Source organism: Nycticebus coucang, chromosome 1, assembly GCF_027406575.1.
Source record: "Nycticebus coucang isolate mNycCou1 chromosome 1, mNycCou1.pri, whole genome shotgun sequence".
NCBI lineage: Eukaryota > Metazoa > Chordata > Mammalia > Primates > Lorisidae > Nycticebus > Nycticebus coucang.
The window spans coordinates 49094042-49109944 of record NC_069780.1 but is presented as its reverse complement, the minus strand read 5'-3'; the positions used below and the strand labels follow the sequence as shown (position 1 = coordinate 49109944).

General features: G+C 37.9%; 1 protein-coding gene across 2 annotated transcripts in view; it reads right to left on the bottom strand.

Annotated features, from left to right (window-relative positions):
• The window catches only part of SPATA5 (spermatogenesis associated 5), a 351563-nt gene that overhangs the window by 330075 nt on the left and 5585 nt on the right, over positions 1-15903 (bottom strand). For both annotated transcript variants that reach the window (XM_053575876.1, XM_053575969.1), the window contains exons 2-6: positions 12161-12282; positions 9579-9736; positions 3002-3060; positions 1135-1779; positions 105-234 (exon numbers count right to left, since the gene is read on the bottom strand). In XM_053575876.1, the coding sequence (XP_053431851.1) occupies positions 105-234; positions 1135-1779; positions 3002-3060; positions 9579-9736; positions 12161-12282 (1114 nt within the window). The remainder of the gene's footprint in view (positions 1-104; positions 235-1134; positions 1780-3001; positions 3061-9578; positions 9737-12160; positions 12283-15903) is intronic.

Here is a 15903-nt window from a genome sequence, read left to right as displayed (position 1 = left end):
ATATATGAAATATTTAGACAGAGTACCCCCAGCCATTTTTAAAAACCACATTTGAGAAGTGTATTTAAAAATTTTAAGTTTACTCTACAAAATCATATACCTACTTGCTTACAATTTCAGGACCATTAATTACAGATACATAGGCTCCAACTTCATTTGCAATAGCCCTGGCAATCATCGTCTTTCCAGTACCTGGAGGGCCATAGAGTAACACTCCTCTAGGGGAAGGAATTCCTAGAAGAAAAAAGAAGAGCACACTGGATTCAGCATTACTAGGTTTCTTATAAATGTTATTATATGACTTCAAACACAAGTTATAAAATGTAAATTTACCGTGTATCACAAGAGTCAGATCTTCTTTCCACCCCCAGAAAGATGTACTAACTAGCTCAAGCATTAATCCCCAGCAATGACTTTTTCTCTCTGTAGACCACATAATGGAGGAAGCATGTTGGTAAAAATCTGAACACCCACATTGTTGTCACGCCCCATCTCCCACAGTACTGTTCGATGATCAGAAAACAAAGCCAGACAACACAGACAAACAAGAAAAGCCACCAATTCCAATTGTGTCCCAACTAGCCATCTGGGAGATTATAAACACTACTAGTAAACTGTCAATCCAAGACTTCATTTTATATATAAAGATCCAAGAAAAGGAAAAGAGAGAGAGCATATACCAAATGCATGGAAAGGATCTGTGCAATAACTGCACAGAGAAAGCCCTGAGCACCCTAAGAGTCAAGCCACTCCTTTAACAACTTGTTTCAATGCAAAGACACAGCTATGTTTCCCAACAAAAAAGTTTTATCCAACATATTTGAGTAGTTTATTTCTTTAGTCATTACCGCTATCTAACATGACAAGATACTTATTTTAGACCTAATATAAATAATTGTGGAAATATGCTATTAGAATAGACAGGCTATCACTAACTTACAATCTACAGAAGCCAAAGCACAGAAATTAGCTGATTTAACTGGCATTTCCCCAAGCAACTGGGATCTTCTACCACACCTAGCATTCAAGAAATAAAAACAGAAAAAGAAGGTGAGCAACCATTAGGTAAGTGAAAGTGCCCAATTGTTTTTTAATTTGAATTTAACATTTTTTAGTATAATAAAATAATCATACCATAACTCTTGAAAAGTCTGGGCTGTTTGAGAGGCAATTCAATCATTTCTCTAATTACTTTCAGCTGACTGTTTAAGCCTCCTATCATGTCGTAAGTTACTCTGAATTGATCGTCTTGCTCTTTTGAGTTTCTACAAATCTTTGTAAAATTGACTCTTGTTGTTGAAGAAATATAATAAAAAGCATCTGTATTACGCTTTGCTCCCACATTGGTGGATTTTAGCAGTCTCTCTTCATTGGTAAGTTGCTTGTTTCCTTCTCTAGAAGACTCAAAGCTACATTTAACACATGCACCTTCCTCTAGTCCAAGTCCACTGCTGTTCCCAGGGCTCTGTGTAACATCCGATGAAATGTCACCAACTTTATTTAGAATTCTCTCATCTATTGGTTTACAAGGAGTACTTCTTGATGCTGGAATCTGCGGCTCTTCTAGATCTAAGTGGCTTAGCTGTAAGGATAAATCCAGACTACTGGCTTCCATGCTGGACGGTTCAGAGGCCATTCCCTGGGCATCCACATCAGAGTCATTCTGAGACCTTCTCAACATCATGCCATCTGCCCCTTTCACTTTCAACACTTGCAGCTTGCATGGTCGTCCATAAAATGTACAATACAGAAAGTTGCCTGGTAAAATAATCTTGCCATCTAGAAAACAATTTATTATATATGTATGTTAATACAATTTTTTCACCAGTTTAATGTTTAAATAGCCATTCATTTTATCTATTAACAAACTATCTGGCTGGGCGTGGTGGCTCACACCTGTAATCCTAGCACTCGGGAAGGCCAAGGAGGGAGGATCACTTGAGCTCAGGAGTTTATGACAATTAAGGTTATGGGGGGGGGGAAGCAGAAAGAGGGATGGAGGAAGGGGGGTGGGGCCTTAGTGTGTGTCACACTTTATGGGGGCAAGACATGATTGCAAGAGGGACTTTACCTAACAATTGCAATCAGTGTAACTGGCTTATTGTACCCTCAATGAATCCCCAACAATAAAAAAAAAAAAAAAAGACTAGCCTAAGCAAATTGAGACTCCAGCTCTACCAAAACTAGGAAAAGTAGCTGAGCATTGTGGTGAGTGCCTATAGTCCCTGCTACTTGGGAGGCTGAAGGAGGAAGATCATTTGAGCCAGGACTTTGAGGTTGCTATGAGCTGGGCTAACACCATAGCACTCTACCCTGGGCAACAGAGTGAGACTCTGTATCAAAAAAAGAAAATAAAAGAAAAGAAAAACTATGTGACTAAAAATACTAAATCAAAAATGGAATATTAATAAATTGTCATGAAAAGCACAGGACCTAATATTTCCCTATAATATAGCACTATCTGGAGAAAGGAGATGATTCTTTCAAATCCTCTATAGTCAATAGATCCTAAGAATCTATTAACTGTATCAACAAATAGCCAGGCATTCCATGTCCAAAAATAAACAAAATGGCACACCTAAACCACCACCCCAAGGCAATGTTTCTCACGAGAAAAAGTAAAAGCATAAAGATTAAAAAATCCCAGTTCTACCATGACTTTATCCATAGACAAGTCATATTCTGTCTGCTGCTCGTCTGCCAATTAACTGGGAAACGTAACCCATCCTATCTCAAAAGGATATTAATTCATTGAGGAGAATATTCTCTAAGCTAATTAGAAGAAAACTACTATGAATACAGGACCTCAAAGACACTTTATTTACTGCTGCCTTCCGCTTCAAATGAAGAAAACAATTTAAAATATATGTCTCGGGCGGCGCCTGTGGCTCAGCGGGTAGGGCGCCGGTCCCATATGCCGGAGATGGCGGGTTCAAACCCAGCCCCGGCCAAATTAAAAAAAATAAAATAAAAAAATAAATAAATAAAATATATGTCTCACCTAGTTTTCTCAGAATACAACCAGTCAGTTCTTCCTGATTAATGTCCATATCTTTGTCACTGTAAAAGGGAGGAGGACGAGACAGAAATCAGCATTAGGTCCACCAAAAACTTGCAGTATAAACTGTGGTATAAAATGACATGTACATAATTACAATACAGACCTAATCAAAAGAATAATTAATTTACTGCCTGAAATAAATGACTTACACAAATTTGAAATGACTTAATTTTTCAGATACTTTTAGGCATGAAACTATTATATGCAATTTGGTGCCTTAGTGGCCTAAATTAGTGTTCTTTAAAACATACAGTACCATCCATTAGTGGGGTCCCTGAAATCATTTCAGAAAGTCTCATCTGCCAATTTTTTAATAGAATAAGAAATGTCACAGCTTGGCACCCCTAGCTCAGTGGTTAGGGCAACGGCCACATACACCTAGGCTGGCAGGTTCTAACCCGGTTCTAAACTATAATGACAACTGCAACAAGAAAATAGCCAGGCGTGTGGCAGGCGCCTATAGTGTCAGCTACTTGGGAGGCTAAGGCCAGAGAATCACTTACGCCTAAGAGTTTAAAGTCTGAGCTGTGACGCCAAGGCACTCTACCAAGGGCGACATAGGGAGACTCTATCTCAAAAAAGAGTAAGAAATGTCAGAGTACACTGAATATATGAAGGATAAATACTGCTCTGCAATATTAATTTCTTAACACAGGCCTGCATGTGTGCTCTGTATCTGTGATGAATGAATCAGGATGAAAAATGTATTTTTTATTATGTGTCATAGTCAAAACCATTTGGGAAACACTGACCTAACCATTCCTTGCCTAGTTTGGAGAAAGGCTATTATTAATAGTTTACTTCATTCCTTTGATATTAATTTATAAATTATCTCTCCAAGTACATTAAATCCTATTTAGTATGTTACTTGAAGAGGGAGAAGTAGGAAAAAAGGAGAGTAATGGTTACAATAAAGGTTTATTCTGGAGAAAAAGCATGCCTGAAAAAAATAAGATCTCCTTCATCCTAATGACAACTGTATCTTCCAGGAGAGTTTCTTGTTTAAATGCAGGAAGTGAGCACACCTAACAATCCCAATGCTTGTAAAGAAACCTACTTTTGGAGAACAAGCGCATTTTTCCTCCTCTTCCATGTATAAACAGCCTATATCAGAAGAGAAGACATAGAGCTGTCCAACTTTCTCAGTGACCAGTGGAGAGTAGGAAAGTTTATCTCTGGGAATAAGAGTATTTATTATAAGCCCATCTAGTCAAAATCTAAATCTTATTTTCCAATCACTTTATCAATAATAAAATGATACAATCAATCCTCATTATCTATAGATGATATATTTATAAATTTACCCACTTGCAAAAATATATTGTAACCCAAAATCAATTCTTAAGAATGATTTGCAATCATTAGTGAACAATGTAGAAGAGCAAAAATTTTGGGTCACTCAGCACTCACATTCCAGCTGAGATAGTACAAGGTGACACTTTGTCCCTTATTTCAGCTCTCACTCAGCTAACCACAGAACGTAAATGGTAGAAAGCAATGCAGTGTAGTTCAAGAAGCCCTAACTCTGGGGCCAGTTGGAGGGGTTTACATCTCAGCTTTGGTACCTGTCATGGGACAGCCTCAGGCAAATGCCTTAAAACTCTGAACCTCCTCTTCTCTTTTATAAAATAAAGAAAACAGAATCCACCAGAATGCGTTGTTTTGAGAATTCAAGATTATAACTTACATAAGATATGTGTACAGATATACATATTTCCCCCTAGGAAAAATGGTTCAGTATTTGCTAATAATGTTCAAGGCAACTTTAATAGAATGTAAGTACCATAAATTATGAGAATCAACTATACATTCATATAAAAGAGAAAGTGAAAAATAGAACAAGGAAGAAATTTAATCAATCAAACATAATGTACATATATAAACTAATGAGGAAACTGTCTCTCTTGAATGCTTAAATTTACTTCTGTTTATAAAGTACTGAATCACATTGTACTTATTTATTACTTTCAATAGAAGATATTTACAAATATGTAAAGAACAGTAAAAATACTTGAACAGTTTTGCTTTAACTAAAGAATGGAGAGTCAGATGGGTGACTCACACCTGTAATCCCAGCACTTGAGAGGCTGAGGGGGAAAGATCACTTGAGGCCAGGAGTTCTAGACCAGCCTGAGCAACATAGTAAGACCTTCTCTTTACAAAAACTAGAAAAATCAGCCAGGCATGGAAGCTCATGCCTGTAGTCCCAGCTATTTGGAAAGCTGAGGCATAATGTTCACTTGAGCCCAACCCAGGAGTTTGAGGATGCAGTGAGCTATGAAGACTGCACTCTAGCCTGGGCTACAAGCGAGATCCCGATGCAAAAAAATAAAAGAAAGGATATGGGTGCAGATAAAATCATTTCCACTAGAAGGAGCTATAACACTACTAATAAAATTTTTCAGTTCCAAGTAAAGACTTTAAGTAGATTAAATTATTAATTTTCCTAATTGGAAATTAACCTTCCTGTCTATACTCTGCTGCAATATTTAAAACAGAAGATTTTTTTAAGTAAACATTTTAAAACTGAAATTTCATTTCAAATATGCACAGTCCTCTGTTATTAAGCAATCACCACTGACCTAAGACTGGTACGCCCTTAAGTCAGACTAGTTGGAGATCATCATAAATGCTAATTCCAATCAACTGACTATTGCTAGCTTTAGCACTGTTTTCAAATATAGTGTTGAGGATTAATTCAGTTTAATCTCAGCAACACTACTCATTAAATAGTAGGCAAGTAATTTCTCATTTAGGCCATTTCCTCATTTGTTAAACATAAATATGGATACCTTACAGGGTATTAGAGGATTCAATGAGAAAAGAAAAAGGGTAAATGTGTACGTGTGTGCATGTACGTACAGTAGACCCTCCATAGTTGACCTTCTCCCTCCACTGACCACCTCCTTAAATTGACATAATATCCATAGACCACACGTGTACCACAGTACAGCAGGCCTAGTTCCTTATGTTGACCACCTCTGTATGTTGTCCAATTTGTTACAGTCCCTTGGGTGGTCAACTTACCAAGGTTCTACTGCATACATACATACACACACACATATATATACATACATACATATATACACACACACACACAAAGCATCTGGTATAAAACTGGTACTCATCATGTTCTCTCTTTTCCTACTTTTTTTTGTTCAGTAAACTGTTAAAATATGCTCTGAAAACATTTTCCTGTTTTCAAAGTAAAAGATATACCAAAACTCAAGCCTGGAATCTACAAAAGTAGCAGATGAAAAGAAAAAAATTTTTAATCAAGCTAAAGACTAAAAGTATTCTGTGATTCTGGCATATAATGTTAACATACCCCAAAATTGTTACTAAGGGAATATTAAAGTATTAAAAGATACTTTAAGTGACTTGATAAGACTCATAGATGCAAACTAAGTCAAAATCCTATTAGATATAGAATATTTGAGAGAATAGATGATATATTTTAACTATATTAGAACTTCTATAGTTGAAACCACCTCCCTACATTGACCACCTCCCTAACTTGACCTAATTTTCATAGACCAGACATGTACCACATGTACTCAATAAAAGACTGACTTCTATATACTGACCACCTCTGTAAGTTGCACCTTGATCACATGGTGATTAACTTACCCTCTATAACTTGGCCAGTTGAGTCCACTCTATACCAAGGGGTAGAAGGCGTAGGCTTTACCCCTTAGTTGTATTATTTTTTCTTTAGTGTAAGAAGAAAAAATGTTTCATGTTTTATTATTACCACATACCTTAGGCCTAATGTCCTATTGTTTAACACATGTTATGTGGAAGATTTTGTTCAACATGAAGGATTGTTCTGAACTGTAGGTACATCTTATGATTATTGAAAATTTTTATAGTTCATCGAGACCAAAGGAAAGAACTCAAAGAGCTGATACTAAAAGAAAAGGTTGATATTCTAAATTTTCTGGAAAGCCTGAGTCAAAGAAAGTCAGTGGAACATTTTGGTCTCCACATTTAGCAACATCCAAAAATATAAACATAAGCACTTGGGAGAGATAGGTTAAGGAAAGCAGGGACCAAGAGCAGAAAAGGAGGGAAACTTCCCTCAATTAAGTCAACGAAGGCACAGTAAGCTGGTTGAGGGCAGTTAATGGCCTGAATCTCCAGGCTGGAGATCCAAGAAGTTGCTAAAAATTTTGCACAGAAATTCAGGGTGGAAGATTTCCAACCATTGAGTGGTTTGCTCAAGAAATTTAAACTGCAACATGAGATCTCCCAGAAAGTTTTGTGTGGTGAATCCAGTGAAGTTCCAGTAGCAGCTGTGAAAGAGTTCATCAAAAATTCCTGGACTTCACCAGAAACTTCAAAGAGGACATTTTTAGCACTGATAAATGTGAACTCTTTCAAGGTGATGTCTGAGAGAAGGTTTATCATAAAGGGTAACAAATGTAAGAGAGGAACTTTCCAAAGAATGTTGCACAGTTTTCCTTTGTGCTAGCTCAACCACAGAGAAACTAAAGCCCTTGGTGATTGGTAAATCAGCAAAGTCTTGTGCATTCAAGAACCTGAAGTCCAAAGACCTCCCTATCATTTGGAAATCAAATAAATGTGCATGGATGACTGGTGTCCTATTTTTAGGAATGAGTATATGGTATTGACAGTAGACAACTGTCCTGGCCGCCAGCAAGTGAATCATCTATCTCACAAACGTGACACCGAAATTTCTCCCACCAAACACCATCTCAAAAAGGTCACCTCTTGACCAAGACATCATCAAAATATTTAAAATGCATTGCCAAGCCCAGCTTCTGCAGTGGGTCATTGCAAACCTGTTTTCTACCTATGGAAGCAACTTCATCTACTGCATCAGTTAACACTAAATGCTGTCCTCTGGATCAGTTCTGCTCAACGAAGTTCATACAGAAATGATACAGAAGTAGTTCAGGAAAGTTGGATATGTCACAATTCAAGAGCACAATGTTTTGCACCCATCAGACAGTCCATCTCCCATGGCAGAATTCAAAGGAGTGAATTGCGAAGGTTTTGTTGGAATGGATGATTAGGTGGCACCCTGTAATGAACGTGATCCCTAGAAGCAATTTTCCAAGTGATATTGACCAAAGAACACACAAGCATAAAAATGAATAAAGCACAAAGAAACTGCAGAGACTCCAGGAAAAAAGGATGTCAGGTATCTGATAATGCAGCTGAAGTCATCTGCAATGGAAAAATGCCCAGCCAGGCTGAGCAGTGTAGCTAAGGTTGAGACTGCTTTCTCCACTTAGGTTGTGATAAGAATAAGAAACAAAGCAAAACTGACTTTTTTTCAAAAGAATGATTAAACCATGAGAAAACAGTTAATGTACTGATTTTGTATGATACCTACCAAATGTATTATTTTGCTGTGTTTTGATTATGTATGATTTCGTATGATATTCTCTAACAAGAGCCAAGTAAGACAGTAAATTATATGTACATATCAGTATAATAGGCCTTGTTCCTACTGCTGACCACTTCCATGTGTTGACCAGTTTGTCACAGCCCCTCAGGTAGTCAACTTACAGAGGTTCTACTTGGTATACTGATAGTTTGATTCAAACAATTATCTTTTGGTGAAAATCTGATAGCAATGACTGTTTTACCAAATTACTTATGAGATAAAATATTCAGTTTCTTTGTTTGGACAGTCTTGATTAAGACTTGTTTCTTATCTACTCATAGTAACCTACTCCTTTTCTTTATAAATGTAAGAAATTAAAGGAGCCCTGATTACATTGTAAACCAAGATGAAAAATACTGCTAAATCTTCATCAGTAAGTCCTCTCAAATGTCAGAGCATACTGTAATCATAGGAAATAAGAGTCAGAAGTCAATAAATCTAGCTTATGTTTTCTAATCCAACACAAGGAGCCACTAGCCACTCACATTGTAGCTACCGAGTGTTTAAAATGAAGATAGTTAGCTGGGCACAGTGGCTCACACCTGTAATCCTAGCACCCTGAGAGGCCAAGGCAAGTACATTGTATGAGCTCAGGAGTTTGAGACCAGCCTGAGCAAGAGTAAGTGCCCATCTCTACTAAAAGTAGAAAAATTAGCAGAGTATTGCAAGGGACATCTATAGTTTCAGCTAATTGGGAAGCTGAGGGAAGAGGATGGGTTGAACCCCGGAGTCTGAGGTTCCTGTGAGTTGTGATGATGCCACGGCACTCTACGCAGGGTAAAAGAGTGAGACTGCCTCAAAAAAATAAAATAAAATAAAGTGAGGCTAGTCCAAACTACAGTGTGCTACGGGTATAAAACACACACTGGATTTTGATGACTTAGCTTGAAAAAAAGAATAGAAAATATCTTGTCAGTAATTTTTTATAATTATTATGTTTATTTTTATATATCATTAGATAAAATATACTATTGTAATTCATCTGTTTCTCATTTTTTAAATGTGATCATTAGAAAATGCAAAAGTATGTATGTGGTTTACATTTCTGACTCATATATCAATCGGGCAGCACTGAACTGATACCAAAGAGAAGAGCCAAACCTCAGTGCCACGTCCATTTCTTCAGCCTGTAGCACAGCACCCACCAGAGGCTGGACCCAGATGGCATCGCCAACCCTCACACCCACGTTCTTCTGAGCCACTTCACTCAGGCCAACTTTGCCTCCAGGAAATCCTGCCACAGGCCAGGCTGTATAGACCTGTCCAGATAGAAGAAATAAAAATATTAGAAAATAAATATTCATAAAAATACCATCAATTTATAAGGCAGAATACAAAACACAGCCAAGTACTTGGATTCTATGGTCCCAAATCTCTAGAGGCTACACAGCAGTACTGGACCATGGCCTGTTAAGAACCGAGCCACACAGGAGGAGGTGAGCAGCAGGTGAGTGAGGAAAGCTTCATCTGTTATTTATAGCCACTCCCCATTGCTTGCCTGTGTTCCACCTCCTGTCAGATCAGAAGCAACATTACATTCTCATAAAAGTGTGTACCCTCTTATAAACTGCGCATGTGAGGGATCTAAGTTGTGTGCTCCTTATGAAAATATAATGCCTGATGATCTGAAGTAAAGGTAATGCACTTAAATCATATCTAAAATATCTACCTACCCCCAGCATTTATGGAAAAACTATTTTCCATGAAACCAGTCCCTGAACCCAAAAAAGGCCGGGGACTCCTGCTTGGATCTGTAATTCCTTAACCTAAAGGAATTACAAAGTGACACAAGTTGCAAAAAAACAAACTACATTTTTATAAATGAATTTTAAGTATTACAAATTTAAATGTTACTTTTTTGTGTGAAAATCAAGAATGATTTCACAGCAAAGATGGTGAAAGATTTTAAAGGCAGGTTTAGGAAAAAAGACAAAGGCATTAACAGGTAGTAAGAAAAAATTTAAAAAATATTGAAAACGATGGGCGGCACCTGTGGCTCAAAGGAGTAGGGCGCTGGCTCCATATGCCAGAGGTGGCGGGTTCAAACCCATCCCTGGTTATAACTGCAAAAAAAAAAAAAACTTTGGATAATAAATTGTTAACCTTCTAAAAAAAAATTGAAAACAAGATAACTTATAAAGTAATCCAGCCTGGAACTTAAATTACATTCAGGAGTTAGTGAGGGACACAGCACAAGAGATCTGTGAGAACCTAGATCTTATCAGACTTAAATAATATGGAGCAAAAATTTCCAGCTTAAGTTCACACATTTATAGTGCTATCTTCACAAGACACAATAAAGGATTTTTTTTTTAAGTATAAGTGGCTCACACCTGTAATCCCAGCATTCTGGGAGGCCAAGGCACAGTGGACTACCTGAGCTCAAGAGTTCAAGATCAGTCTGAGCAAGAGTGAGACCCCGTCTCCAAAAATAGCTGGGCAAGGCGGCACCCGTACCTCAGTGGGTAGGGTGCCAGCCACATATACCTAGGCTGGTGTGTTCAAACCCAGCCTGGGCCAGCTAAAACAACAATTTAACAACTGCAACAAAAAATAACCGAGTATTATGGAGGGCACCTGTAGTCCCAGCTACTTGGGAGGCTGAGGCAAGGAAATGGCTTGAGCCCAAGAGTTTGAAGTTGCTGTGAGCTATGACACCATTAAAGAAAAAAAAAGTCCATGGCCTGGCGCGGTGGCTTACACCCATAATCCTAGCACTCTGGGAGCTGAGGCAGATTGTTTGAGCTCACAAGTTCGATACCAGCCTGAGCAAAAGCGAGACCCTGTCTCTACTGAAAATAGAAAAACTGAGGCGAGAAGACCACTTGAGCCCGAGAGTTGGATGTTGCTGTGAGCTATAATGTCACTCTACCCAGGACAATAGCTTGAGTCTCTGTCTCAAAAAAAATAATAATAAAAAACAAAGTCCAAAACAATGGAAGAGATACCATCAGCAGACAAAAGATTTCAAAACATCTCCAGAGGAACCCCACTGAAACAGAAAAGCATCAGAGGAAGCCATAAGGGAGGCTAGGGCTGGTAGGAGGAAAGAAAGCTACCCTGCCAAAACTGATCCAGGAAAGGTTCTAGGCTTGAAGTGTCAGGTATGAAGAATGACAGCAAGGAGGAACACAGGGAAAGTAACCAAATGTTTATATACAGAACAGGTGACCTTTTTTACCCCAAAATAACATTTCTGTAGAGAAACACAACTAACCAACTTGGAGAAATAGGGTCAATAGCGTATGTGTCACTACTTCTTCAGAAAAGGCTTCTCTCTGTGTTGTGACATTTTAGGGGCTACTATTTCTAGTGTGGTATTAGACATCAAAGGAAGAGAAGTTTATATACAAGTACATATCTTTTAAAATAGTTTTTCACTTACTCCTGCTTGTGTTGAAAATTAAAATCAGAAACATCTCAAATATAGGTTGAGTACCATCCTTTATCCAAAATGCTGGGGATCAGAAGTGCTTTAAATTTCATATTTTGGAGGAATTTTGGAATATTTGCATTATACTTAACTGAGAATTCCAAATCTGAAATGCTCCATTGAGCATTTCCTGTGAGCACCATGTCAGCACTCAAAAATTTCTGGATTTTAGAGCACTTTGGACTTAGGATTTGGTGATTTGGGATACTCAACTTGCATTTCTAACTGAAGATATGAAAACAACTCTTACCTCTTGTTTTCCATCCAAACTGGTGAGCAATACGGGTCGACCTATACATATATTTGCAGACTTCATAGTGTTGAGTCCAAGATGAACAAGGGAATTCTGGAATGCTTTAGGAATTTTGTCATCTATTATGAAGACAAAGAAAATTATTTTTATACTTTTTGTTCTGAAGTTAAACCATGCTTTTTCTTTTTAAATAAATAAAAATTCCCCTGTCTGTACAACCACACAAATACACTTACCATACCCTGGAGAAACCACTGTTCTAACCTTCATTTCAACAAACAAATTTATTTTTTTCATTTTTTCTGAGACAGATCTCTTTCTATTTCCTGGAATAGACTACAATGGTATAATCACAGCTCACAGCAACCTCAAACTCTTGGACTCAAGTGGTCTTCGGGCCTCAGACTTCCAAGTAGCCATGACTACTTGCTATTGCCCAGGCTGGTCTCAAGCTCCTTGCCTCCCAAAGTGCTTAGATTACAAGCATGAGCCATCACACCCAGCCTACAAACAAATTTTAAACCAAATCTTTTGAGGGTCTACTGACAAATATATGAGTATTAACCAAACAGATGTTTTATAGGGTATTAGTTGGAAGTCTCCATTTCATTAAAAACTAAATTTACTTGCAGTAGAGAGTTTCTGAGCTTTTTTTTTGTAGTATAGATTCTAGGTTGAGTCAGCTATTTGGTATTCAAAAGTTTAAACTGGAAATTGGCCCATCTGGATCTAGAGGATTATGTTTCCACTTCTGACCCATATAATATTAAGATAATAACATAAGTCTTATTCTCTTATATAAATACCCACTGACTGAAATCACCGTTAGTGATTTCAACTTTTGGCTGAAGGCCCAGAATTCAGCCCAGCTGACACCTCTGAAAATGATGTGCTAACATCTCCACCCCTTCCTACTCAAACTCTACCACCACCATCAGGCTCCACATCTGATTACTTGTCCGTCCTCTGATTCTCCCCTGAGCTGCCAGATATTTGCATTTATCATAATGTTCATTTGTTCTACAGTCTTTCTCCTCCCAAATTGTATGTTGCTTTAGGGCAAAAATTGAGTTGTATTTATCTTTGTATCACCAATGCCCAAAAGCACATCAAATACAGTATTTACATAATAAATAACAATGAAATAATTGAACACAGTAGATGAGTGGATGGTACTTTTCCCTTTAGCACAAAATTGATGAAACACTTAGGGAATTTAAAGCTGACACAAACTTTGTCATAAAACTTATTACAGACACAGATACTATAATCAAAAAGCTCTACCTAATATTAGTGTTCCTTAATAATCAGAAAAACAGATCTTTTTTAATGAGAAAGAAATTAATGAAAGCAAAACCCTTAGGAACATCTGATTTACATTATTCTGTCACTACAAAATAACTCCCCCAAAACATTAATTTTCTGTCATCAGAGGAGCAAATCTAGAAAAACAAAGTATTTTACAGAGTTAGATGAGCAATACTCAGTATAAAATGAAATAAGCATGCTGCACAAGATGAAAAGATGAACAGAAATTCAACTTTTTTGTGAGAATTAGTCTCTCAATTAGTTTGCCAGTCATTAACAGCAAAGTATCTTGGTGTTAGATAACCTCATAATATTCAATTCTTGCCTATTTCTTCCTAAACCCCAATGCACTACCTTTACTTCTTGACAATTACCTCGTAAGTGTACTCAGTCCTTCACAAGACTCTGGCTTTTTTTCTTCTCCTCCCTCCATCCTATCTGGCATATTCACCACGCCCCAGGATTTAACAAATCACAGGATTCCCCAAATACCTCTATGAATCTCTATCAAGAGAGATCATGTACAAATTCCCCTCCCCTGGCCTCATTTTCCAACACATCACCATTGTATTCTTTGCTTTCATCATCTAAGCTATCCACACAATTCCTTCCCTGAGTCCTCATTCCTCTAATACTTTCTTACTTTTTTTTTTAGAGACAGGGTCTCATTCTGTTGCCCAGGCTGAAGTACAGTGGTATGTTCATAGTTTAGCCCATTGTAACCTCACACTCCTGGGCTCAAGTGATTCTCCTACCTCAACCTCCAGAGTAGCTAGGACTACAGGTGATTATCACCACACCTGGTTATTTTTTTTTTTTTTTTGTAGAGACAAGGGTCTAATTATATTGCTGAGACTGGCCTCCAACTCCTGGCCTCAAGTAATCCTCTTACCCAGCCTCCCAAAGCACTGGGACTTCAGGAGTGAGCCACCATGCTTAGCTGCTTTTTTTTTTTTTTTGGCAGTTTTGGCCAGGGCCGGGCTTGAATCTGCCGCCCCCAATATATGGAACCAGCGCCCCACTCCTTGAGCCACAGGTGCCACCCAACTGCTGTAACATTTTAAAAACACCATAGCAGCCAGGCCTGGTGGTTCACACCTGTAATCCTAGCATTCTGAGAGGCTGAGGCAGATGGACTGCCTGAGCTCATGAGTTTGAGAGCAGCCTGAGCCAGAGCAAGAATTCATCACTCTAAAAATAGGTGAGCTACTTGGGAAGCTGAGGCAAGAGAATTGCTTAAGCCCAAGAGTTTGAGGTTGTTGTGAGCTATGATGCAACAGCACTCTACCAAAGGTGACAAAGTGAGACTCTGTCTAAATAAATAAACAAACAAACCGTAGAACCTCTACAAGCCACCAAAGGGACTGTAACAAACTGGTCAACATACAGAAGTGGTCAACATAAGGAACTAGGCCTACTGTACATGTGGTACATGTCCGGCCTGAAAATTAGGTCAACTTAAAGAGGTGATCAATATAGGAAAGTGGTCAAGTCTGGAGGTTCTACTGTATATCTCAACATCCACTCTCCTGTCCATTTACTATCTACACATTTACTGAGTACCTTAAATGTCAATTTAACAAGATAATAAAGATAATTTCAAACAACGATCTGCCCTTCATTTATTCATTCAGTAAATACGTACTACATGCTTACTATATGGCAGATACTTTGCTAAGTACTTTTGTTCACAAGTTGTGGTCTCAGAGTTTATAATCTAGTAGGATAAAAGAATTATCAAACAATCAGAGTAACTGCAAAATTATAAACAAGGATTAATATAATGAAAGAATGACTAAAAGTACTAGGAGAGCCTACAATGTAAAATCTGACCTAATTTGGAAGAATTAGAGAGTACTTCTCAAAGGAAATAATGAGAAAATTCAGATTTGAAGGAAGAGTAGGAAAAGACTAAACAAAGGGAAGAAAAAGATAATTCTCAGCAAAGAAAACAGAATGTATAGAGGTCCTGGGAAGAAGAGAATATGGTGCATCCTCAGGAGAGCGGCAGAGTAGTGGGAGACAAACGGGGCCATGTAAACATCAAGACCACTCAGGGCAGTAGGCTGCATCAAGATGCTGGTCATTACTCTGACAGCAATGGGAGGCCAGGGAGGGATGAAATCAGGGTCATAACAGAATCTTCATTTTTAAAAAGATCATTTTAACAGCCACCTGTTAGATAAACCAAACAAGAACAAACACTGGAGAAAAGAAACCCTATTCAATAAATGGTGCTGAAAGAACTGGATAACCGCCATGTAAAAGACTGAAACTGGACCTGCACCTTTTACCACTTAACAAAATTGATTCAAATGAATAAAAGATTTAAATGTAAGGCATGAAACAATAAAAATTCTCGAAGAAAATGTGGGGAAAACACTTGAAGATAATGGCCAGGGGAAAGATTTTGTGAAGAAGAATTCTGTGGC